The sequence below is a fragment of the Pimephales promelas genome, chromosome 12, assembly GCF_988280905.1.
Source record: "Pimephales promelas chromosome 12, fPimPro1.hap1.1, whole genome shotgun sequence".
Taxonomy (NCBI): Eukaryota; Metazoa; Chordata; class Actinopteri; order Cypriniformes; family Leuciscidae; genus Pimephales; species Pimephales promelas.
This window is the reverse complement of record NC_142780.1, coordinates 4730044-4757781: the sequence shown is the minus strand read 5'-3', so window position 1 is coordinate 4757781 and position 27738 is coordinate 4730044. Positions and strand designations below refer to the sequence as shown.

The 27738-nt window shown below is 39.7% G+C and overlaps 2 protein-coding genes across 2 annotated transcripts; both read right to left on the bottom strand.

Annotated features, from left to right (window-relative positions):
- Positions 1-247: 247 nt before the first annotated feature.
- mtcl3a (MTCL family member 3a) lies at positions 248-17601 on the bottom strand. Its single transcript, XM_039651312.2, has 7 exons — positions 15360-17601; positions 15107-15274; positions 11086-11340; positions 6991-7449; positions 6719-6798; positions 4278-5727; positions 248-934 (listed from the first exon to the last, which is right to left on the bottom strand). The coding sequence occupies exons 1-7, from the start codon at positions 15663-15665 to the stop codon at positions 740-742; spliced, it is 2913 nt and encodes a 970-aa protein (XP_039507246.2). The 5' UTR covers positions 15666-17601; the 3' UTR covers positions 248-739.
- An 83-nt stretch (positions 17602-17684) lies between these two features.
- Positions 17685-27497, bottom strand: mtcl3 (MTCL family member 3). Its single transcript, XM_039651313.2, has 7 exons — positions 27350-27497; positions 25889-26615; positions 23796-24020; positions 23490-23648; positions 22109-22177; positions 20694-21881; positions 17685-17970 (listed from the first exon to the last, which is right to left on the bottom strand). The coding sequence occupies exons 2-7, from the start codon at positions 26564-26566 to the stop codon at positions 17860-17862; spliced, it is 2430 nt and encodes an 809-aa protein (XP_039507247.1). The 5' UTR covers positions 26567-26615; positions 27350-27497; the 3' UTR covers positions 17685-17859.
- Between the last annotated feature and the right edge of the window lie 241 nt (positions 27498-27738).

Here is a 27738-nt window from a genome sequence, read left to right as displayed (position 1 = left end):
ACGATTTGAGCGGTTTAGCTCAAAATTTCAACCATAAAATCTCATATTTCATTAAAAAGATCTTAATTTGTGTTCTGAAGATGGTTTTATGGGTTTCAAACGACATGATTTTAATTTTTTGAGTCAACTATCCGTTTAATCTGATGCAAAAAAGCACACCCCAATTTTAACTTTGTAAATGGCCATGAGTATGTGGCTCCAGACGAGACTAAATAGGTAATGAATAAAACACATTTAAATCTAAGAATGCGTGTCAATATTTTATTTATTTGTATAAATGCTCAATACACTTGGTATATTAATTAAGAAAAAGAACTGCAAAGGCATTGTCTAAATGATATGTCTCACGTCAGATTAGCACTTAAACTAAGTGTAGAATCCATTTGTTTCTATATTAACGAGTCATTTTGGTTAAGGTGGTAAAGGTATAACAAATTTGATGTGAAACAGGCTTTGATATTATCAATCAGACCTCACACACACACACACACACACAGGAGGCCACATGTGAAGCATAGACAGAAAACAGGTCTACATTGGCAGCTATACAATATAAGAGACTGGTTTATAAAAACAGAAACCATCATTTGTGAACTTTTAAGTCACTCTGTCTGGTAGAAATAAAATGTAAACAAAAGAATGAAAAAGGCAGTTAGATTTCATGGTTACAGAAATGTACACAACATTTGAACAGTCACAGTGTTATTTACACAGGCATTGGACTGTATCTAACGCAGATTTAGATCACTGTCTCTGTGTGAAAGGTGTGGTAGGCGAGTGTTTGTCTCTGGGTGAAGACTGTGGGTGGGGGTGAGGGAGATGATGCAGATGAGACGGGCGAGCGGCTTGCCCAACGAGAGGGCAAACGCCTCTTTGCCGGACACACGGGTCGTGAAAAGCTCTTCTTGATAGTTACAGAGGACTCTTTGCCTTGCTGTTGAGACAAATATTTTAATGAAATATCATCGGGTTTAAATATTCCTGTCAACAGCACGCCGCAGCTACTCTGTGCGCTTTCATGTACAGAACATTTGGAAATGCCCAGGTCATGTTTCTCACCAAAATAAATAAAAAAAGGAGCCCAATTGAAATTATTCTAATGCCAACTGCAGAGAAAGTATATATTGTAAAGTATACTGATAAAGTACAACTGATTTTAATCACAAATGTGTCCAATACAGTAATGAAAACTACACTACTGTAAAAATGAATACGACTGAATATGTGAAATCTAATCAATAAAATTGAGTCAACAGATTACAATCAATATTATTTTTTAAATTTAACAAATTAGAATTGAGTAATAATTAACCCAATTCATTTTTTAAAAGTTAACCATTTAAATTGAGTAGAATTTAAACAAAAATATCGGAAAAACAGACTGACGTCTAAGATGAACACTGTAAAAATGAATATTATCTAATTAAAAAAAAATTGTGGCAACAGATTACAAGCAAAATTATTAATTAAATGTAACAAATTCGAATTGAGTAATAATTAATCAAATTAATTCCTTAAAATGTAACCATTTAAAATGAGTAAAACTTAGAACAACAACCAAAAAAACATAAATTTAAGTCACCATTATGGTGATCTGTGTTTGTTTTAGGTTTGATTACGGTTTTCTCCTTCCATGATTCCAACCCGATCTCACAGGAATTCGTACGAATTTTACGAGGTGGCTAATTCGTAACAATTCGTACGACCTCACTCGTACGAATTAGCTAAATCGTACATATTTTACGAATTAGCCAATTCGTACGAATGACCTACCCCTGACCCCGCCCCTAAACATAACCGTCATGTGGGTTTAGACAAATCGTACAAATTCGTACGAGTGAGGTCGTATGAATTAGTACGAATTAGCCACTTTTGAATCACTCGTACGAATTCGTACGAATTGGTAGTGAGATAGCATAGGTGATTCTGCTTGTTAACATCAGGTGTCTACAATGTTGGCAATATAAAATACAGAGTTCTTAATTAATCTTTGACATCTGTCTGTTAGTGAGATATTTTTGTTACATTTTTTTGGTGTAAACTTTACTCATTTTAAATGGTTAACTTTTAAGGAATAATTTGATTAATTATTACTCAATTCTAATTTGTTAACTTTAATTAATAATATTGCTTGTAATCTGTTGCCACAATTCTATTGATTAGATAAAGCATATTCATTTTTACAGTGAATTAAGAACTCTTTTTTTATTGCAACATTGCAGACACCTGATGTTAACAAGCAGAATCCCTGAAGGAAATGCTAAGTCACCATTATGGAGATCAGTGTGTGTTTTAGTTGGGCTCTTGACCCAACTATATCATTAACTTTAGATGTTGTTTGGCTGTTATGAACAAATTGAAAAGATGATCTGATGGTGTTGGTTGTATTTTAACATAATCATTATTTCACAATCGTTTGACCTGCTTGTTATCATCAGGTGTCTTCAATGCTGGCCGTAAAAGAAAAAAAGAGTTCTTAATTCATCTTTGACATCAGTCTATTTTTCCGATATTTCTTTTAAGAAATTCACATGGTTAATTCTTACTCAATTCTAATTAGTTAAATTTAATAAATAATTGATTGTAATCTGTTGACTCAATTTTATTGATTAGATTTAACATATTCAGTCGCGTTCGTTTTTACAGTGTAAAGGGACCGAGTGCTTAATTTTTTATACAGAATTTTTACACAAAGTATTTTTTTTTTCTTTCAGTGCCACTGCATTTAAAGGAAATGGTTGCACTTTTGTTTCCAGCATATGTTCTCCATTCTAGAACTAACTAAATTAAAAGAACTGATTAAATCTCTCTGATGCTTTCTGAGTCATTATCTGACAATCATTTCCAGCAATCCTGTGCAATGTACAAAAGCGGTCCGTGCAGAGGAACACTGGCCACGGTACATATTTCTGTAACTGCACCACATACCTTTGCCTCCTATAAAAACAGCTAATTGAGGTTGTCTAAAGTGCTAGACATGAAAGATGTAAATTAAACTTGGTGCCACTAATTCTTTCCACTTAAAGCCTTCAACAATAAGAAGCTTCAATCTGCCAATATTTTCTGACTCAAATTCAACTTAAGGAATTTTAATTGTGCTGCTTAGATGGTTTTGTGGGAATGAGGTATTTTAACAATACATTCTAAATAGACTATTTCCAGACACGAGAAAAGACTTTCGGTTGTAGATTTAGAGGGAATTTTTCTAAGCAATGTCCATTTACTGTTATTTATTGATGAATCATATTCTGATAAAACAGATTCACCAATTGGCTTTATGCACAGCTGCGCTACTTACTGAACGTCAGCCAGCTCCTTGTTTCCTGTCTTCCATTATTGGACAAACTTGATTAATTCAGGTGTGTCTGATTTTTGTTGCCGTGACTACTGAGGTCAGGAACACCTGAATTAATCAATTTGTCCAATAATGACAGACAGGAAACAAGGAGCTGGCTGAAGTTCAGGAAGTAGTGCAGCTGTGCATAAAGCCAATTACAGTGTGTATCGCTGTACAGCACCCAAAGAAACCATCTAATAACCTTAGATGACGTCAGAAATAAGTAAGGGATAATCCACGGCTAGCTGTGCATTAAACAATTTTAATGCACGAAGTGTAAGGAAAGAACCGCCTGTGGATTATCCCGATTATACCACACTCTAAACAATGCTGGGTTGTTTAAACCCAAATTTGGGTCAAATATGGACAAACCCAAATGTTTTTTTTTTTTATTGCATTTTTAACCCAAAATTTGGGTTTGTCCATATTTGACCCAAATTTGGTTTGAAACAACCCAGTGCATGGTCAACTTAAAGCTGTTTTTGATGTTTGCAGCACAATATTTGACCTTTAATATAGAACAGTGACTTGGAACTTACCTGTGCATTAAACGTTTTTTATTGCACACCTTCAGGCCAATCAGAATCGAGTATTGAGTCAGACCATGGTATAAAATGTTTAATAAAAATATTGGACTGTCTCTATTTTTTCTTACCTGTATGCTATGGCTGAAGTTGTTGCATGTGCTACAACACCCTTCAACCGTGTCTACATTCACAACAGGCTTTCAGACCTAAATGCATCTAAATATGGTACAACATGACTTCTTTCCTTGAAAAACTACTACTTAGTGCACTATAGTCAACTACACTTGCACCTCATACACTTCTCCGGCTGAGTTATTTACCATGTGTTTGAATGTGTGGAGCTCGGGTGAAAGTGTGTGCTTTTGTGGTTTGAAAGGCATGTGTCTATGTGTGGGAGTGTGTGCAGTACTGACCTGCACTGTTACATGTGTCTCTTTGTGGTGCGGTGTGTGTGTTAGTCTCTGACTGGATCTTGGCTCATGTTGCATATCCAACATTTCCAAGAGGTCCATAAGGTCTTCTTCCTTCCCTGGACTGGCCTGGGACTGCTTCTGCTCCTGAGATCTCTCCAAATCCTCGTAACATTTGAGAATCCTCTCAACAGCTCCATAGTTGGACCTAGACTCCATTGGACGAGGATAAGCTGCTAGTGTCGAGGGCTTCCATGGATTTTCTTCTAAAATCCGAGACCTGGTGCTACACATGTCCTTTTTGGCCTGTTTGGATTTTTTGACTGCTTGATGTTGATCTGTACTAACATCCACAACTTTGCTGCACCTTTCCATCTGAATCTGCAACTGTGGTGGACTTACGCCAATTTCTCCAACACTTGGGTCAACTGAAGTTGGTGTAGTGTGTTCAGTCTGAAAAGGTTGAATTTCAACATCTTTGTGTAGAATACATTCCTGCTTTGGAGATGAAGACTTAGAGACAAGGTCCTTTGTTTCCTTCGTTCTTCCCTCCTCCTTCGGCACAAGATCCGAGATCCAATTGTCTTCAACATACATTGATGGGCTCTCTGTAGATATGACCTCTGGTAGACTTGGAGAACAATCAGTAGAAGCATTCATAGAAAGGTCCTCATCACACCGAAGACCCATTCCTGCCTGGAAGAGTGTACGGTTTAACTCTGCAGTTTTCTGCTCAAGTCTCTCATTTCTGGGAGTAGCTGTAGCGCCGGGATATGGCGAAATGAAGTCTATTGGTGCAGCAGAATCTGTAGGCATGTACATGAGATGAGATGCACTCTTGAGATCGTTTTTGCACACAGCATCTATTTGGTTTAGACTGCAATCAGTGGCTTCAGCTGCAATGTCAATGTTGGAAAGGCATCTTTTAACAGGTACAAGTCTGGATGAGTTGTTGCTGGCAAATCTACTTCCATCACAGGACCACCGGCTCTGGCAGAAACTGATATTGCACTTGGAATCAGCAGGATCACTGCAGGAGACATTCCCAGAGTCGGTCAGAATTTTCCCCTCGTTTTCTTGAAGCATCGCCTCAAATTTCCGTACAATTGCGGGGCTGGTGTACTTCCTCTCAGGATGGGTTCCTGGTCGTTGACACAATTCTTCTGTACCACTGGACTCTAATTCTGAAGCTGAAGGACTGCTAATGTACCAAGATGTACTACGGACTGGTATGGGAGGGGCTTGTTGTCTTACGTTGTCTGGCGGCTTCACATCCCTTTGCTGTGATTCCATGTTACAACTTTCCCAGCTCATCCAGTATTGCTCATCAAGGGATTTAAGGTCTTCACTCATGTTTTTCAAGTACAAAACTGTATCCTCCATTTCCAAATTCTCCTTTACCCTCTCCGCCAACTCAGCCTTTCTTGGAAAAAACATCGACTCACTGCGGCTTCTAAGAGGGAAACCAAACAAAGTGAGATCGTTTTGAAGCAAAGATCTGATTCATTTGTGATGCATGCAGCACCAATAGCCCCTTTTCCACCAAAGCATTTTGAGAGCCGGTTCGGAGCCGGTACCTGCGCGAACCAGTTCTTTGTGTTTCGACAGCCAAAGAACCGGTTCTCGGCCGGGAGAACTGGTTCCAAAGCGGCACCAACTCTTTGCTGGACTAGAACTGTTCTTTTACCACGTCATGTTTACGTCGGGGTCTGGGGCGGGTTTAGATGTGTCCTAAACATCTTTTCTGACCATAATAAAGGATCGCAAAGCCAAGAGAAACATTTGCAGAAACACGATGGAGTCCGCCTTTGTAATTGTTATTCTTGATGTTAACGCAAAAATTTTTTATTGAAGACATTATAAGCAAAGAAGAAAAGTCACAATATAGAACAAATAAATGGAAAGAAAAAAAGACACAATTACAGGGGTACATAACTTATCAGAAAAAATGACATATCAAACGAAAAGATTAAAAGACTTACATATTTCAATTGTTTTTAAAGCTTTCCTGGTATACGAGTTGAGATAATCCAAAAGTAATGTTGTATTTGTGTAACCCCTCACAACCGGGTCCAACTCTACCCGCTCCGAGCGGGCCTCGAACCCGGGTCTCCGACATGAGAGTCAGGCGCGCTAACAAGGAGGCTAAAAACTGCAGCCTCTAGCGTCTGTCGCTGGAGCGCCTATTGAGATCGGGGAGTGAGGTTTACTCGCACAGCAACTACTAGCTGGCCTCCGTTACATTTGCAAGCGTTTCTAGCTAAGATGTATGGCGAGGTACACAGTGACGTAATGACGTCGTTCCCTGGGCGCTCTAGTCAGTGGAAAAACAAACAGGTTCTGAATCGGTTCGCAAGTTGAACCAACTCTGAACCAACTTTGAACCAGCACCAGTTCCGAACCAGTTCTTTTTTTGGTGGAAAAGCGGTATGTGTGCAATTTACCTCTTAATATCAGGCAGCTTCCTCATTTCATCCTGGTAGCTACAGAGTTCTTCACTCACACTGGCAATTTCCTTAAGTGCCTAAAAGTTGTTAATGAATAAGAGGAATAATAAGAGCAAACCTTAGACCTCAGACCACACAATATAACATTGCAAACAAGGCGGCAAAAAGGAAAGGAATACAATTAAAATGTAATACAAGTAATACAATCGAGTACTTGAAACACCTGAGAGATTAGATTGAGATTAGAGGGTTATGAACAACAGTCTCACCGCATTAAGGGCAGTATTGTTCTTCTTTTTGTCACTTCCACATGTTATTTCCATGCTCTGAAATCGTTTGAAAGGGTTAAGGAGGTCTTCTTGTCCAACGAAGCAGGACTTATTCTCCATTTTCAATTTCAAACAGGTTTCCAGGATTTCTTCCAGCTCTGCAGTGTCTATGGCCTTTTGTTCACCAGTACTTTGCTGATTTAATAGTTTGCTTTGATCGCTGCACTGGTCACTGGATTCACTGGTGATGTGACTGAGTTGACTTGTTTGGGAGTCGATGCTTGCATTGCTTTGCTGGGTTAGAGCCTCAGAATACTCATTGCTCTGGGAATCTGAGGGATCGGTTACTTCACTTGACAAAGTGCTGACAGAACATGAGCTGATCCTTAGTGCATTTTGTCCATCAGTAATTGGTCTGAGAGAACATCCTGTGCGGTGAGCCTTCACTTCATTGTACAACTGGAAAAGACAAATCAATTTGTGAATGTAGTCCTTGGTACATCTTCTAATACCCACACATTTGCCCCTTGCCAGTTTAAATATATGATGCCAGACCTCCACAAGAAACCCAGCCATGCCCTTTCCTCTACATTAGGGATGGGCAACATTGGTCTTGGGGTGCCCCTGTCCTGCAGAGTTTAGCTTCAAACCTAATCAATCACAGTTAATCAATGTCTTCATAAGGCTACAGACAGGTGAGGGTCTTTTTCATGGTTGGAGCTAAACTCTGCAGGACAGCGGCCCTCCAGGACCAACGTTGACCCTTCTTGCTCTACATTTAACCACTTACTATTCCACACCATATCAGTAGAGAAGGGGTCTCCAATCCTGCTCCTGGAGGGCCAATGTCCTTCCTAAATTTAGCTCCAACACAATTGCTTGGAAGATTCTAGTTACTCTGAAGACCTTGGTTAGCAAGTTCAGGTGTGTTTAACTACTTTTAGAACTAAACTCTGGCCATCCAGGACCAGGCTTTGACACTCCTGTAGTAAAGCATAGTGCTCACAATGCCAAGATTGTGGTTTTGATTCCCAGAAAATGCATGAACGGATAAAATAGCTTGAACATGGTGCTTTGGATAAAAGTGTCTGCCAAATGCATATGTAACCACATACTAAAAATCTAAGTCATGGTTCAGACTAGAGCAGGATCCCACAAATGCAGTCATGGAAGGCCATTGCCCTGCAGAGATTAGCTCCAGCCTTAATAAAAGACACCTGAGCATAGGGGTGGGCGATATGACCAAAATCTTATATTAGAATATTAATGTTATGCCTGAACGTGTTCAATGAATAATAGTTCATGAATGCGTTCATATTTTGGGTGAACGTGAACTGAACGTACTATATTACTGCCTGATGAACGCTACTGTGAACACGTTCATTCTGGTGTCTGTGAACGTGCGCTCTCTCAGTTTAACTTCATATAATAGGGTGCCAGATTTCTATAGAGCCTTCCAGGGTAAAAACCCGGCTAAAACACACGTAAACAGGCCTTAATATGTAGCGAAAAAACACCCAATCTGGCAACACAAGACACCAGTGTCACACCGCGGCCGCCGTCGACAAAGCAGCCAGCGAGGAGGTGTCGTATGATCATTTAAACGGGTTTTATGACGAGGTCGGTGAGGATGGGAAAAATCGTAAATTTCTGTGCAAACTTTGCATAAACATTAAAAAAAGAAGCTCGCAACATATGGAAAAAAGAACTATGAACTGAACTAGTTCATTTTAAAATCTGTGAACTGAACTAGTTTGTGTAGAAAGTGAACTTTCCCAACACTGAATAATGACAAATCAAGATATAGTTATTTTTGCTTTAAATACAGTTTTTACAACATAAATCTCAACAATTTCAAAATCACAAAAAAAACTAACACTAGCCTTATTAATATAAGTTTAAAAAAAGAAAAGTAAAAAAAGCTCACTGAATACAAGTAAATAAAATAGGAACAAAAAATAGTTACAAGCAATAGGACACAAAACTACAACAAAGACACAAATGAAACAGGCATACCTGAAAACTTTAAGCACTATTAAAAAATACAATAGAACAAAGCAGGTTTATTAGGCTGTTGTCACTTTAGGAGTGAACACAGTGATCTAATATACTGATACACATGCGCTTTCTTTCTCAATCAATTATGTTCACTTAAGACATAAACGACTTTGTCTATGAGATATTCGCAAAGACTGGCATTTTGACATACAAGTGTGTGTATTTGACTGTTCAGTAAGGCGCTAATAGGAACAGTTTAGTACTCACGCGTTATATAAGCAGAGGCTGTATGAGCTAGAGGTCGACCGATATGGTTTTTTCACGCCGATGTCGATACCGATCTTTTGAAATCCGGGTCGGCCGATGGCCGATTAATGCTGCCGATTTTTTTTGGCCAATATTTGGCCAATATTTGCTTGGTTTTTAACCTCTATTTGAAAGATAAAATGTAAAAGAAATGATAATTACTTAACATAGACAAACTTTCTCAATAAAAACATATTATCCTTTCAAAAAAATGTCCTGAAACATGTATTTTTGGTTAGTTTTATTTGTTGACGGACAAACACAAATGGACATAACCGTAACCGAACATAATGCATTCATATTTAGGTCTGCTGCTCACTCGGCTGGAAAATGACTCTAGCAGCAGGCAACACTAGGCTGGCCACAGATGCGCTTCCCTAACAATCGGCTTGATATACTTGGATATTGGCTGATGCCGATTAGGTTAAAAAATGCCAAAAATCGACCGATTAATCGGCCAACCGATTAATCGGTCTACCTCTAGTATGAGCAGTAGCTTTATGTGCGCGCCCAAAAACAGCCTCTCAGAAAGTGCGCGCATATAACAAAATGAGTCCCCTTTTGCTGCTTATTGTGCTTGAACGGTTTAAAATCACTTGTTTTTAAACTGCAAAGCTTAAAAACGCATTCAACAATAAGCTTTCGAGATGGCACAGAAGGAAAACATCACGTGAGCGCAACTGCGATAGAGACGATAGTCCAAAATCCCTAATGATAGACTCATTTCTACTGGTATATCGCCCACCCCTACCTGAGCAAGCTAATACAAGTCTTCAGAGTTATTAAAATCACACATAGGTGGTCTGATCAGTGTTTATACTAAACTCGGTCTAGAGCTAAGAATTTAGTCAAATTACAATTTGACAGACCTATGGAAAGTTACATTATTGAACCTTGGACATGCTACTCAACTGGTAGAGCACAGAACGCTTGCAACACCTAGGTTGTGGGTTTGATTCTGAAGGAACGCTCATACTGATAAGATGCGTAGCTTGAACGCACTTTGGATGAAGTATCTGCCAAATGCACTGATGCAGTTTCTCTACCTCAAGTCCACTTTAGTTCACTTCGTGTATACAGGCGGCGCCATCTTTGGAAATCAGTCTCGACAAGTCGAACCACGAACGCCGTTCAAACAGTTCGCTGAACGTCATACAGTTCAGTTTACTTGGCACGTCGTTCGTGGTTCGACTTGTCGAGACTGTTTTCCAAAGATGGCGCTGCCTGTATACACGAAGTGGACTGTCTTTATAAAGTATCTTATTATTAAACGGTCTGTACACTTACAAAGTTCTCAATGCTTCGTTTTGTATTTAGGGACCCTCATTATGTTACTGTGTTAGTGTGGGGCTATTTTGAGCCTTGTTAGTGGTATTAACTAGCGATTTCTTTTTACTTATTAAATGCCCCCATTACTAGCGTTATACGCTAAACAGTTTTTAGAGATAAAACTCTTTACATTCGATTACCATGAAAACAAATCTTACAGAACGGTCGACTAGGTACCAATGTTTTATTAGACCAAAGGTTCATTTTGCACCGGAGTTCTCCTTTAAGTCTGATGAATGTCTGAGCTAAACTTCCTTTGGCAATCACTTGAAATTCCAAGGTTTATATAATGTGACATCATCGCGTCCAATTTTAGGTGTTCCCATTATCCATCGAGGCTTCCTGGCAGAGCTTTCATTTAGCATGGAAGTAAACAGAAGTGCTTAGGGATTCATTTAATTTGAAAGCAGATATGGTTCTCTCTGCAGAGATGTGGGGAGTGGCGCACATCCGCAGACTCACCTCCTCAATCTTCCGCTGCATGTCCATGAGCTGGTTCTCCCACTCCTTCCTCTCAGCCTCGAAGCGTTCCAGCAGCTCAGATTTCTCCTTCACCCAGCCCTTCTCGCTGCTGTCCAGCCTGCTGCGGAGGTCCATCGCTGCGCTGTGAGTGTCTGCCAGAAGCCTCTTTTGTTCCGCTCTTTCCCGCTTCAGAGTGTCCCCTAGTTCATTACTCCTCACAGTGTCCCCCGACACGCTACATCCCCGCGCTTCCAGCTGTGGGGGGAAGAGAGGCAGGGATTTGCTGACCACCAAAGAGGAAATGGGTGTATGGGACAGTTGTACAAAGAAAACCAAACATTTGAACAGGAAGAATCATGAGGAGTGTAGTTGGCAACAGGATGAAATGGTCCTGAGCAAGGCCTTATTGGATGCCCAGACATAAACAGCTCAGACTAGTGCATGTAATGGAGAGGCCACATTGGTATGCTGACCCCCCGATGATCCTGGAGAGAGCGCACTAGACAGCAAACACTAAAACCATATTTATCACAGAGCTTGATTGAACTCTGCAGCTGATGGAAGCTATTGATGTCATTGAGGCCTATAGTCTACATGAGTTATAACTCAGAATTATGCCAGTTGTGTTTTAGAGACTTCTACACACTCCTGTTCAAAAGGTTAGATTTTTTTATTAATACTTTATTCAGCAAGGATGCATTCAGACTTCTATTTCAAATTTATCAAAGAACCCTGAAAAAAATGTGTTTCTGGAAAAGAAACCTTAAAGGAGTAGTTCACTTTTAAACAAACTTTTGCTGATAATTTACTCACCCCCATGTCATCCAAGATGTCTACGTCTTTCTTTCTTCAGTTGAAAAGAAATTAAGGTTTTTGATGAAAACATTCCAGGATTTTTCTCCATATAATGGACTTCAATGGGAACCAAACGGTTCAAGGTCCAAATGAGAGTTTCAGTGCAGCTTCAAAGGGCTTTAAACGACACCAGGCGATGAATAAGGGTCTTATCAAGCGAAACGAGCGGTCATTTAAAAAATAAATAAAAAAGTTTAAGTTTTATAAGCACAAATGCTCGCCTTGCTCTGTTCTGTGATGCGCGTTCGTGACTCTCAAAATGAACGAATCTTTTTTCGAGTCATTTTGCTCATTTTGTTCGTTGAATGAACCAAATGACTTTCTCAAAATTAACGAATCGTTTTTCCAAGTCATTTTGTTCGTCGAATGAACCAAATGACTCAAAAAAGATTCGTTCATTTTGATGAAGATTCGTTCATTTTCGTTCAGTTTGAACAGGAGAGTCACGAACGCTCATCACAGAACAGAGCAAGGTGAGCATTTGAGCTTAAAAAACGTAAACTTTTTTATTTCTTTTTTCAATGACCGCTCGTTTCGCTAGATAAGACCCTTATTCATCGTCTGGAATCGTTTAAAGCCCTTTGAATAGTTTGCAGTTTGTACTGAAAGTGTCTTTTGGACCTTGAACCGTTTAGTTCCCATTGAAGTCCATTATATGGAGAAAAATGCTGGAATGTTTTCATCAAAAACCTTAATTCCTTTTCGACTGAAGAAAGAAAGACATGGACATCTTGGATGACATGGGGGTGAGTAAATTATCAGCAAAAGTTTTTTTCAAAAGTGAACAACTCCTTAAAAGTAAATCCAATCTAGTCTTATTCTGAACAAAAAATCGTTATATACAGTGGCTTCTCTTACTTTTTTAGTTCATCAGGAAGTGAGGGTTTTGTTGTCTTCGACTCATTGGATTGAAACCCGGCTTTATTCTCAAATGTCTTATGCAATATTCCAATTTTGTGCATAAGCTAAATTCGCAACTTTGGATGGAAACAGCTATATTCAATTCTTAATACCGTAATATAGCTGACAACTCAGCTGTGAAGTCAAGACTTGATTGGACTAAACCTGAATACTCCACCATCAGGGCAACCGCAAAGACAAAAATAGGTGAATCTTATTTATGGTTCATATAGCAACGGTCCAGAGCAAAGCAGTGTTTGTACAAACAGCGCAGTAAAATGTGCTGGCACACTGTCCTTAACCCTATGAGTTCTCCTGGGTGCACTAACAGCGTGTGTTTACAAGCCGAGGGCATGTGAGACACTGACGTGACATGTAACCAGAGTTGAGCGTGCAAGGGTGCTGCTAGTTTTAAGACTAAAATATAATTACCCTGGTTGCAGTGCACTGTCTGTGTCTGTGTAACAATGTCGCAAAAACAGCTCTCTATTAATAGACAGCAAGACCAATCCTTTAGCATCTCACATTCCTGAGGATGGGGCCCTGGAGCGACTCATCTCTGTTTTAAAGATCAGAAATATGCTGGCGAATACCCCGCTATGAAAGTCTAGTGGTAAACCGAAGAAATCCACTGGGACAAAAGTATGTGCTGTGGTAGGATGTGGACTGCAAAGAAAACAACTTTTTTTACGGTTCACTTCGACCCCTCCCTGAATTCTGTTCTCCGCACCAACCAATACATTGGGTGGATTGGTGTGGCTTAACCCAAATCGTTTTCTGAATTTAAACAAGTGCATATGCGGTCAAGCGACACATGAGTCCATAGTTTCACAACGTTAAACCTCAAATCGTCAGTACAAGACCACTACACATTATTAGGTTATTCTTTTGCAGATTTTTGCAGTTGGAGTCTAGTGTATGTCCTGAGGTGTAGTCCGTCACAAGATATGCCTTCACACAACAATCCAAATCTCAACAAAGACGACTGCACTACTGTATTAGGAGTTTCTCGGAGTCACTAACTCATAATTACAATAAAGTGTAAAGCCTTAGACTGGATTGAAATCTCTCACAGTGGATAGTAAATACAAGGCGATCTGGACAGTGTCTTTAACAAAAATGAGGCTATTCTATACGAAAGGTGAAGATACAATTATTTTCCACACTAGTTTGCTTTGATTAATTCATTGATGAAAATGATGATGTAATACTGCAAAAGAGCTGGTCTTCTGAGGCCACTTGCACACAAAGCTGCTGTTGACAGGATATATTTGCACTTGATAGTGTTTGTGTTGCATAAAGCCTGTGTAATCTCTGAGCTATGCTCAATGACAACCATTAGAAAACACACAAATAATTAAAAGCTTTGACATTATCCGTGTGCTTCATCAATGGCAATAATCTAATATAGATTTGTTTCATTTTTAAACAACTTAGTAAAACCTGTAATTGTTACCTTAAAGATCTATAACTACCTGATTTAACCTGAAAAATCATAATTTTGTTGGCATGTATGTTATGTTTTTTACCTTAAAATCAGTTAATTTGGTTGTTACCAGTTTATTTTATTTATTAAATAATTCATTATTTGCGTTTATGTTAGCCAAAACAACACTATTCGTTTGATATTTTTTGCATTTTCCTTTTTTTTTCTGAATTGGTTTGTGCTTAGTGTTTCCACTGCACTTTATAGGGTTAGTTCAACCAAAAATGAAAATGCTGTCAGTAATTTGTTTTTCCAACCCTGTAGACGTTTGGACCACAAATTAAGATATTTTTGATTAAATCTGAGAGCTGGATCATGATCCACTGTAAAAAATGTTGGGTTTTTTAATTCAATTATGGACAAACCGATGTTGGATTAAAATTGCAATTTAAAAAATGCAACCCAACGCCAGGGTTTGTCCATATTTGACTCAAAATTGACCAAGCCAGCATTTTTTAGAGTGTATAGCCTATTGTAAAATACATTTTAAATGCAAGTAAATATTTTGTATCTTCGATTTATATAAAAGGCTAGTTCCATTTCATATGGCAAAAAAATGTATTCCTCTCAATTCAGCATCAATAAACAAAAATTTCACATTGTGACAACTTACCCCATCTAGTGTGGCAACATGCCTCGATAGTCTGTGTTCAATTAGCCTAACTTTTTTTTTTTACCCTGCGGTGCAAATGTTGAATAGCTGTTTTCAACACTTTCGTTTCCTTAAACAAATAGTACACCACCTTTAGAAATAGACAGATTTCTGTTTAAGTTTCGTACCTGAGTAATGCGCCTCTTCAGCTCTGATCGCTCCACTTCCCACGCGCATCGATCCTTAATGTTCTGCAGTTCCAGCTCACCCCTTCTACTTTCCTCACGCTTCACCCCCGACTGCACCTCTTCTAAAACACACTTCAGGTCCAACAATATCCTTCTGTTTTCCCCACCCTGTAAACACAACGCAGAATAAGAGAAACGCACACTGCTGCTTGGTCAAAACCCACTGGTGTCGCATGCTTGTGTTTGTAGCTACTTGAATATCAGCAACTTGTCTCAAAAGCATTTCCTTCTCCATCCTCCACTCCTCTTTCTCGTGATCGTAGCGTTTTTTTAAGTCCTCGAGTTTCTTTTTAAGGCGTGTGTGTGGACTGTGCTCGTGACTCGGCGCATCGGACGATCCAGGTGGAAGCTGCTCCAGGAAGTTGCTCGGGAACGAACGAACCCGGGCGGGACTCTGGACCTTCTTACCCGGCCTCTCTAGTCGAGGACACGGGACGAACTCCCAGCCTTGCGCCTTGCTCACATACCCGCTTGATCCATTTCCAAACGCATTCCACATCTTTCAGTCACAACTGAACACGAATAACAACCTCTTTCTCTTTTTTTTAACTATTTGCACTGCACTTCCAGTCCCCATAAAATTAAATAAAAAAAAAAAACTACGCACACTACTACAGTATATTATCCGAAACCAGCCACTTGTGCCATCTCCTCCGCGGCCCAGTCTGGTGTCTCTGGCTCATTTCTTCCTTCCATATCAATAAAGCACGCCAAGGTCAGCCTGTCATTCTCCGGAGACGCCGATTTCACATTGAAAACAGTATACTGTAGTATACACTATCCTCTCAGCTGCATCCTTTAGGTTATACATCTACATTATTTTGCTTTAATAAAATAAGCTAGTGAACTGCAGATTGAAGTTATCCATTAGCGTACTCTACTTTAGACTGAAAATGACACCGACAGAGTCGAGAGCCTAAAATACTCTGAGCTCACTGATGTAAGAGTTCACATGTATTTTTACCTCTGTAACTATGTTGTAGGCCTACCTTGTTGTCATTCAGGGTCCTTGTGCACACCGAAAGCTCAACTTTAAAACTACCATTAAATCGAAAATGATTATTCTTATTTATTTTTTTATGGAATACTGCAGTGTTTGTTATACATTTTTTATCTGTGCACAATTGCACATCATTCATTTTTACATTCATGTCATTTTTAATCAAAAATTTTAATCTCTGATGACTTACATGACACCGACCAATAGCAAACCACAACCATCCAATCAATTCCCCATCGAAAAAATCAAGTCCCGCCCTACATTTGTTCTTGTTTGAGAAGCAGTTTCACTCTGCTATATATGGAAGCTTGTTTCTGCCACAGAATAAAACAATTTAAAAGATAATTGTGACTTTTTATCCCGCAATTCTGACTTTTTTTTCTCACAATTCTAATTAACTCGCAATTGTGAGTTAAAGTCCAATACTGTGGGAAAAAAGACTAGCCTAACTTCTCATAATTCTGACTTTATAACATATACATAATGTGACTTAATATCACACAATTCTGACTTTATGATGCACAATTGTGAGATTAGATCACACAATTCTGAGAAATCAATAGAGGATATTGCAACTTCTGTTTCATGCAGACAATGATAACCATGAGAATAAAAAATGACAGAGAACACAAACTTCAATCTCAACAGAAACAGTAAGAATGTTCATTTTTAAGGTTCACAATGATGAAAAGTAGAAAAACAACAGCTGCCTATTTTCACTCTTTACAGTGTACAGTCGATAGTCATTATAACTGTGATCATCAACCATTAATACAAATATAAATATATATCACACTCTTTATTTTTAAAAGGTTTGATGCCAAAAGAGTTTGCATGGTTCTTTAGAAAATGCACTAGAGCTTCAGAGACGGGCTTTTGTCATCTGATAAAAGATAATGTTAGGAACCAGGACACTCAACACACTTTTTAATCTCCAAAGACCCAAATGGCCGACTTAGGGATACTGAGAGAACTGGTAAAATGATTCTCAGTGAGAGTACGCATGCTGCACAGAAGCACTGATAATTCTTGATTTTTACTAATTTACGACGCACAAATGTTTTAACATGTTTTACAGTCCACAAAATTAAAGCTTTCAAATTTTGTATAAGTATTCAGATAATCAGGAGCAAGGCTTGACATTAACTTTTTCACTCACCAGTCACTGTGGCTAGTCGTTTTAAAAGGTTACAAGCCACCCAGCATTTTCACTGGCCACAATTTTGCCATTGATACCATGGGGAAAAAATGCCATATATATATTTTTAATATTATCTCATAATTTGGCAGCAGGTCTATTAGGCTGCTGACACTTTAAGACCTGACGCACGGATCCATCATACCGTTACGGTCACCGTGATATTGCCAAGTAAGACATGGTCCTGGATCAACATTCCTGTCCCAAAATGTAGTCCTTACCCAATATATACTATATTACATTTAATAAGTTAATTAAAAAGACACACAAAAAATACTCACCAAATAAACTGAATATACAAACAGTGAAGCAGATTGTGAGTGGACGCTTGCGTTTGGTTGAGTGACTGTAGTCTGTGCCTGAAATGATCATCGCTTCCTGTCCCATGTGTAACCTTGATGACATGTCCAAAATCAATATGACAAACTAAGAAAACAGAACAAAAACAAAAGGAAGAAAGTAACAAAACTGTACAACAAATGAAATAAATGAAATTTACAGAACAAAGAAAAGAGTGAAAAGAAAGACTAGTTTGAAAATAGTGGCATACGATAAAGATGAGAATAAAACAAGAATGAGAATAAGCAAAATAATAGGTTGAAACATCTGGGTTGATATCAAAATGGAAGAGGAAATGGAAGAAAGAGAGTATCAGTGAGTCTATAGGAAGGCAGAAAAGTGCAGTATGCATTATATGATAAATATTGAGGAAAACAAGTGAATATCACAATCATCCATTAAACAAACCTTATTATACAGTATGTAAAAATTTAATGGTATAATTCACCCCAAAAAAAGAGTTTATTTACTCATCATTACTACAGCCCCATATGCTGTTATTGTATGTATGCATTTATTTATTCATGTAAAATTTGAAGAATCTGTATGCCATTTTTTTACACATGCATTATATCCCGATTGCCTTGTGTGACAAACAGACCAAAACTGGCATCCTCTAAACTCCTTCTCTCCACCATAGCTGTCACATCAAACATGGCACACTTTTTCACATCACCTCAAGTCTGAAATCAATAACATCATGCAAACATATTTATGAATATAATTCATTTGGACTAATTTACTCGTGCTTTATGGTGCTTTTTGTCCTTTTTGGGGCTTGACAGATGAAATTACAATAAACTTGTGTGATTCTTCAAAATGTCTAATTTGGTGAAAAAATACAGTAGGGATGTCATGAGGGTGGTTAAATAATGATTGAATGTTAATTTCTGTTAAACTTTTGCTTTAAAGTGCCTCATTATGCGATTGTAATATGTGATATGCGATTGTGGGGTCTCCTACAATAAGTTTACATACATCTAAGATATAAAAAAACACTTCAGTTTTCTCATAGTACACATTGCAACATCACCTCATTTCTCAGTGTCTGAAATATTTCGATAAAGAATGTGGTCGCTCTAAACCCTTCCTTTCTGAGAGCCTATTGGTCAGATGGTCCAGTCTGTTGCGATTGGTCTACTCTGCTCTGATTGGTCAGATGGCCCAGTCTGTTGCGATTGGTCTACTCTGCTCTGATTGGTCAGATGGCCCATTCTATTGTGATTGGTCTACTCTGCTCTGATTGGTCAGATGACCCAGTCTGTTGTGATTGGTCAACTCTGCTCTGATTGGTCAGATGGCCTAGTCTGTTATGATTGGTCTACTCTGCTCTGATTGGTCAGATGACCCAGTCTGTTGTGATTGGTCTACTCTGCTCTGATTGGTCAGATGGCCAAGTCTGTTATGATTGGTCTACTCTGCTCTGATTGGTCAGATGGCCCAGTCTGTTGCGATTGGTCTACTCTGCTCTGATTGGTCAGATGGCCCAGTCTGTTGCGATTGGTCTACTCTGCTCTGATTGGTCAGATGGTCCAGTCTGTTGCGATTGGTCTACTCTGCTCTGATTGGTCAGATGGCCCAGTCTGTTGCGATTGGTCTACTCTGCTCTGATTGGTCAGATGGCCCATTCTATTGTGATTGGTCTACTCTGCTCTGATTGGTCAGATGACCCAGTCTGTTGTGATTGGTCAACTCTGCTCTGATTGGTCAGATGGCCTAGTCTGTTATGATTGGTCTACTCTGCTCTGATTGGTCAGATGGCCCAGTCTGTTGCGATTGGTCTACTCTGCTCTGATTGGTCAGATGGCCCAGTCTGTTGCGATTGGTCTACTCTGCTCTGATTGGTCAGATGGCCCAGTCTGTTGCGATTGGTCTACTCTGCTCTGATTGGTCAGATGGCCCAGTCTGTTGTGATTGGTCTACTCTGCTCTGATTGGTCAGATGACCCAGTCTGTTATGATTGGTCTACTCTGCTCTGATTGGTCAGATGGCCCAGTCTTTTGTGATTGGTCTACTCTGCTCTGATTGGTCAGATGACCCAGTCTGTTGCGATTGGTCTACTCTGCTCTGATTGGTCAGATGGCCCATTCTTTTGTGATTGGTCTACTCTGCTCTGATTGGTCAGATGACCCAGTCTGTTATGATTGGTCTACTCTGCTCTGATTGGTCAGATGGCTTAGTCTGTTGCGATTGGTGTACTCTGCTCTGATTGGTCGGATGGCCTAGTCTGTTATGATTGGTCTACTCTGCCCTGATTGGTCAGATGACCCAGTCTGTTGCGATTGGTCTACTCTGCTCTGATTGGTCAGATGGCTTAGTCTGTTGCGATTGGTGTACTCTGCTCTGATTGGTCAGATGGCCCAGTCTGTTGCGATTGGTCTACTCTGCTCTGATTGGTCAGATGACCCAGTCTGTTGCGATTGGTCTACTCTGCTCTGATTGGTCAGATGGCTTAGTCTGTTGCGATTGGTCTACTCTGCTCTGATTGGTCACATGACCCAATCTGTTGTGATTGGTCTCCTCTGCTCTGATTGGTCAGATGGCTTAGTCTGTTGCAATTGGTCTATTCAATTGGTATTTTCAGCAGCACAGAAAACAGCATCGTTTCGACATGAACCAACAACACGAACCAAACTCTTCCAGGCCTCAACTATAAATATAGTATGTCTATGTTGCCCCGCCCCCAACTGTATACAGTGTTTGAGGGCGGAATCAGGTAGACATTGTTCACTGGCAGCCAATGAAGACCAAAGGCTGGCATTATGCAAATTTGTTGAGCAGGAAGACTGGAATTACTGATGACTTGTTTCGGGCAGTTCGGAATCACTTCTTTCTTTTCAGAGACAAAAACTCCATTTATCAAGCACTTTGATCTTTGAAACTTTGTAGACCTTTTACATTCACAAACAGCTATATAGCACACTACATGAAAGGATATTTCTAAAAAAGCACAATAGGTTTGTGTAAGTCTTGAGTTTATTTGTACTTACTGACAGAGGTTCTTCAGTTTCTCGTTCCTCTGGTTTTGGGACATCCAGGCGGTCGATGAAGTTCTGCAGCTCCTTCTTGAAAGCTTTCATCTGAGCATTGATCCGGTAAAGCAGCTCGTGCTCTCGTATTCGACCGCCCTCATCGTCATCATCCATTCTTCCAAACAGCTCACCGTTGGTCGCGTAAACACGAGCTTCTGCAATAATGGTGCTGGTATCAGCAATGAGTCTATCGATGGTCCTGCTCAATCTTTCCGCCTCCATACGGATATCCATCATCTGCTGGCGGTCCTTGAAACTTCTCGGTAAAAAACGTCCCTCCGGGGCGTAGAGGGAGCGAGTAGGAGTGAGGCACCGGATGTTGCGGACCTCCTCCGAGTCGCTTTCCCCGCCAACGGGACCCTCACGTTTGCGATGCGGCGTGAGCCGAGAGCAGTCATCGTCGCTTTCTCTGCGGCCACAGTCGCTCTCAGCGTCGCTGTCCCTCGGGCTGCCGCGGATGCCCAGGTGAGACGCCAGATCGTAGCGCTGCATGTTGGACAGCAGCACACGGTTTTCATACTGCAACTGCATCACCTTCCCGCTCAGTTCGTTGATCTGCAGCCTGGCGACCTTCAGCTCTTCCTGCAGAGCTTCAAACTTTGCTCCATCGACCGCCCCGCTGTTGTAGCGCGAGCCCTCGTGTGACCCTGCCTTGTATTTGAGCTTGTTGAGCTCGCTGGTCATTTTCTGGTTCTGCTCTTCCACGTCAGCCAAATTACGGCGCAGAAGTTCAGCCTCATCCTCCACCAACTGCAGCTGTTGCCGCATTTCGGACAGCGCCTCGCTCTGCTCTCTGGACGACGGGTCAGTCGTCCCACCGGCCAGCTCGTCCCCGCGCATGTCATCCAACTCGGCCTTCAGCCCACGGTTCTCTACCTCCAGCTCCACGATTTTGCGACCTAAGATGTTGGCTTCTTCTTCCACCAGGCGCAGACGGAGCTTCAGTTCGGACTCTCGGGTGGTGGGGGGACCTCCAGCCTCACCTTTGGGAAGAGGACTGTCTACATCACCGTAAAAGGAGCGGTACTTATGGAGCTCCTGCTCTAAACGGTCCTTCTCTTTGTCTATCTTAGCCATTTTCTTCCGCATCAAGATGGCCTCTTCCTTGATGAAGGCCAACTGGCATTTTAGATCTTCATTTTCCTCCTACGGAAGAAATTATAGTTTGGAAAATGGTGTCGAATTTGCTGTCAAATTGTTAGTGCATTGATATTGTTGGTGCAAATCAAGGGCATAGGAACAGGTATGACTACAAAATAATGAATGCAGGTTATCTCTTTTTGCCGGCTCTGCTTGCACCTTTGTTTAGGCAGCCAACGGGTTGGCAAAGGATTTTGCTTATAGCACAAATTTTAAATCCCAATGTCTCTTACCTCTGTTGGGGTTTGTGGAGTCCTCTTCTCTGATGCCTTTACATCTTTTCCTCTTCGTTTCAGAGAAAGCTGCAATGCATTGGAATAAACATGATGGAACTTCCTTATCTACACTAAAACAAGTGAAATGACTTTCATTTAGTTAAAGGGGACATATCATGCAAAATCCACTTTTTTAGCCCTTAAATGCATTTTGTTGTGTATTTGGAGTGTTTATAAGTACAGAAACGATGAAATTATTCTCTTCAGGTGCTTCGTTTATATCTTTATATTCTGTTTTGGACATATTTTTCAACCTGCTCAGATTTTTCTGTTTTCTATGATGTTTTTTTAAACTACAACGTCACCGTATTTGCAGCGGAACTGCCAAATAAGGACATTGACTACCGATCCAACACTTCGAGCAATCCGCCATTATTATTTCTCGCTCCGATTTTGTAGTCCGAGCTTAATGATGCAGAAGTTACGAGAGGGCAAGTCAAAATGTTCGGTTGTTGGATGTAGTGACCTGAAGCACTTCAAGGATTCCCACTTCAACAACCTCCGCCAGTATAAAGAAGGGTTTGCCAATCGACTTCACCTGAATGAGGGGTAAATTCCTTCTATCATTTAGCTGCTGTGTTTTCTGATGCTTTTCTACACGTAAGTTATTATATTATTATTAATACAGATTTTTTGTGGTAAGATTAGACCGTAGTCATTTATCTTGTCAGTGTTTTAACAAGAGAAATAGTCGACTTTCACTTATAACACAACATAGTTAACTTAACGTTATATACCCCTGCATCCATATGGAGACGTTGTTCTGCAGGTTCGTCGTCGTCTTTATCAACTCGCTCGCTCTGGCTCGGATATGTAAGGCTTGGTGGACAAGTCTTCCGTTGTTGACATTTTGTTAATGAGTGACTAAAAATGTACTTTGAAGCTATATATAGTATATAATCGTACATCTCTTATCAAACTACAATAATGGCCGAACGCGGGGAGTTGAATCAAGTGTGAACTCAGCGACCCGGAGAGCGGGCGGGGAAAGACGCAACTCCATTTTATTTAAAGGGGCCGCTTTGAAACGGGTTACTAACAGACGCACATCAGAAAAGGGGTAGAAAAGGGGCCTGTGGAGCTATAATAATGAGGAATTCAGACCCAAGCATTGCAATTATGCTTTATATAGACCACAAATGTATGATTTATAAGTAAAAATGAATGATTTAAAAGCATGATATGTACCCTTTAAAGTGCATTATATTGGTCTAATCAAAAATCATGGTTTTGTTCAGTTTGTCTAAAAGCACATACCTTTAAGCAGAAATTTAGTTAGTTTATTATAGTGGTTAGTTCAAATGTCTCCCTGTTCAGTTTTACTTCCAGATGCTCTCACCTCTTTGGTCTTCTCCAGCTCGTTCTGTAAAGCCTGCTTTGTCACCTCAACTTCAATCAGCTGTTCCCTCAGTCTTTCATTCTCTTCGTCTGTTTTCGTTCGTTTCTCCTCCACATTCTCCAGTTCATTGTGCAGTCGCACAGACACATCCTTGGCCACCTGGCAGAGGAAAGGACATCGTTGTCTTGTTACTGACGCTTCTCTCGTTCCTTGTTGTTTTGTGGTTCAGTATTTTTGACTGTTTCTACAGTGCTGCGCATTTATTGTTTACAGGCATCGTAGTTTGCCTTCAGGATTTGAGTCTACCTTTAGGTCCTGCTCCAGGCTCCTCAGCAGCTCCCCGTCGATTTCCCCTGTTTCTGCGAATCGCATCCGCTTCCTCTCTGCCTTCCGCAGGCGATACTGAAGGATTCGGCAGTTCTTGTGGGCTCTCTCCAGTTCACGCCGCATGTCCTGCAACTGACAGGCGTCCTCCTCGTAGAACGTGTCCCTCATTTCGTCCATCTCCGCTCGCATTTCTTCAATTTCATGCTTATGAATCACACAAGTTCATGTTAAAATAGCGAAATATCATTTTTATGTGCAGGGTTAGTGACAACTACAAAATATGTCTACGGTAAAATCCATGCGCCAAACGACAAGTTGGCTAGGTTTTAAAAAAGTTATTACACTCTATCTATCTATTTTTATTGCACTTTAAAAACAAAAGTTTTGAAAAATTATTACAGTTTTCAAACATTTTTCAAACTTGTTTGGGATCTGGGATCTTTTCTGGTCTTTTCAAATAAGGCTGCACTTATTTGATCTGAAATAAAGTAAAAACAGTGAAATTGAAAAATTTAAACATAATTTATTCTGCTGTATTTTCAACATCATTCAACATCATTGATATTTAAAAGCCCATTTAACTGCTGTTCTGAATTTTTCATATAGAAACCATTTTATTTTTATGTTTTGAATTCTGATTAAGTATATATTTCTTATTTGATTTTTATATATTACTATATTGTTATTAAATTGTGGTTGATGTTGTGTGTGTGTGTACACATACATGTGTATGCGTGTATTGTGTGCGTTATAGATAAATGTATCTCACTAGTTTGTTGCTATTTTATGCAGTAAAATGTTTTTTTTTGTTGTTGTTGTTTGTTTCTAGTGTTTTTTGTTTTTGTTTTTTTGCTCTGTTTTTTTTTTTATTTTTATTTTGTCTATGGGTGGAGTTGGGGTTTTTTGCCTCTTCCTGCACTTCATTAAATTTATAATATTTATCTTATTTTTTGTTTATATGTTTTGAATTGTTATTATTATCATTGTCCTTTTTTCTGTTGTTCTAATTCTAAGGTGCAAATAAATAAAAAGAAAAAGAAAAAATTCCTCCAGTCTTCAGTGTCACATGACCCTTCAGAATTACTCTAATAATCTGATTTGCTGCTCAAGAAAGATTTCTGATTATTATCATATGTTGAAAACTGTTATGTACAATTTTTCAGGATTATTTGATGAATAGAAAGTTTCAAAAGTATAGCATTTATCTGACACAGAAATCTTTTGTAACATAAATTTGATCAATTTATTTGAAATGTTTGATCAGTTTATTGGTTCCTTGATGAATAAAAGTGTTAATTTCTTTCTTTAAGATTAAGAAAAAAAATCTTACTAACCCCAAACTTTTGAATGGTATTGGTATTTCAGATAAATGCTGTTCTTTTAAACTTTTTATTCATCTAAGTGAAAAACTAAACAAGAAATTGGACACATCTGTTTTCAACATTGATATTAATCATAAATGTTCCTTGAGCAAAAAAATCATAATTTTAAAATGATTTCTGAAGGATCATGTAACACTGAATTCATATTCAACTTTGATCACAGGAATAAATTACTCTTTAAAATATATTCATATAGAAAACAAGTTATTTTTAAACTGTAATAATATTTCATCTTTTTTTCTGTATTTTGTATCAAATAAATGCAGGTGATCATTGGAGGCTATTTAAAAAAATCAGTAGTGTATATATTTATTAAATGATTAACAACCCTTGAATCACAGTCATGTAAAGGGTTGGATTGTTTTCTTCTCACAATGACAACACATCCCTGCATTATAGTTATACCACACTTTGATTTGGACAAATATCGTTCAAGTATTAATATGCTCTTTAAATAATTTATCAAATGAATTACCATTTCTTAGGCAAAACCACTTTAAATTAATTTCTCCTTTGTTCCCAGAATGGTTTAATTCATTTCATTCAAAAATAAAATCACATTCATTACAACAGAAGTGTAACAGCACTTCTGTTGTAGGCTATCGCATGCATTTTTTATTTGTTTTTAAACAGACCCATATTTCCACTCACATTAACACAAGCACCATCAGTATTATCGCATCCTCCTACCTTAAGGTATTCGTTCTCCTCCTCTAGTTTCTCGATATCCTCCTGCAGCTCCAGGTTTGGCGGAGGTAAAGCCTCTGAGGGCCGTTTCGCCTCCGCGTGCGGCGCGTGCGGCATCTGCGGCTCCGTCACCGGCGAGCTCGGGGTCTTCGTTGCCATTCCGCTTTCTTTCTTCAGGCTTTTGTTCATGTGAAACTGTATGAGTTCAGACTGCAAGCATCCCTCCCTCCAGAAGCCCGGGCCGCATCCTACCGCACTCTTGGCCGGCGTCTGCTTGCCTCCATCGGCTCTCGCGGTCTCCCGTTTGCCCTGAGAGGATTTCGTGGAGCTCGGCTGATCGGAAACCACCCGAGCAGCTTCGGCCCCCAACAGAGACTCCTCTGCGGTGAAGGGCTCCTCGGACGAGCTGCTGCGCTCCTCGATGCTCTTGTTCTTCTCCGCCCTTCTCAGAGTCGGGCTTTCAGCACCGCTCGCGTGGACAGCGGCCGCGCCTTTAGCCGCGTGTTTATCTTTCCCGGCGTGGACAGTGACCGGAGAATTACTGCGGCTGCTTTTACCGCCGGGCTTCGACGCGACGCCTTTAGTAGCCGCGCTTTTGGACGCCGCTTTCGTCGGCGAGTCTTTGAATCTGGCTGGCGAGGACGCGCGCTGCTGTTGCTTCATGCTTTCCACAGAGTCCATTCTGTCATCTGTGCGAGTTCACGTGTGCAAAATCCATTTCTTCATGAAGCTGTGAGGGGGGAAAACAGCTTTAATATTTTATTGATGGTTGGCTCTTAAAAAAATAAAGGCAGCGGTGCCATGAACGTATCTCTAATGCTTTCTGGATAATGCAATTGAACAATATTTCAGACTTGAATAAAAACAGTGAGGCTAACAGGGTGTCGATCTGATTGATTGGTCTGAAGCCAGAGGATGTTATAATGGCAGATCAGATGTTGTCATCATCATGGTGGGGCTCATGCAGCAGATTGGCCTGTTCTTTTACATCAAGTCTCTGGTAGAACAGAGCCTATTATTTGAGGTAATGTTAGCATACCCGGCTTTTTAGATAAAAATTAGCCTATTTCGTTCACTGTACCGAGTGTTTTTCGTGTGGGCCCGAGTGACATCATGACGACTGGAATAAAAAACAAAACAAAAATAATAATAAAGACATCGATCATGTGCCAGCAGCTGAGATTAAAATGAGAAGCATCAGTGCAGAGACACTGCTAAAACACCGGCTCCTTACATCCATTTAGGCTATCGTTACATCTTAGATCGGCTCGTGTCCATGTAAAACAGGACTTTATTTTTGTCATTCTCATACTGATTCGTATATTGACGTAACAATGATTAGGTATCTTGTAACCTTTCCAAGGTGAATGAATCGTTTAAGCCATTCTTTGTACCCGCTCGAGCTACAGATCTAAAGAAAACATACTTAAACATCCCACAATAACAGATGAACACACTTCTTACCTTTTAGGATCTCATCTTCCCATCTTCATGGCGCAGGGTTAAAATAATGGCAGTGTACAGCGTCCTAAAACCACCATTAAAATGGATCAATATTCACGAGGTGACGTCACTGCTAGGCGGAGACTTGAACACCGTCATAGACGTTTGAGCACGTATAGTCTATCTATCTATCTATCTATCTATCTATCTATCTATCTATCTATCTATCTATCTATCTATCTATCTATCTATCTATCTATCTATCTATCTATCTGTCTATCTGTCTGTCTGTCTGTTTATATCGGAAATCTGTCTAGCTCTTGTTTGTTTATCATAAAAAGGTAACACACACAATTACATTGATACCTTTTTTAAAACATAAATATTTACAGCATAAAATCTTAAAATTT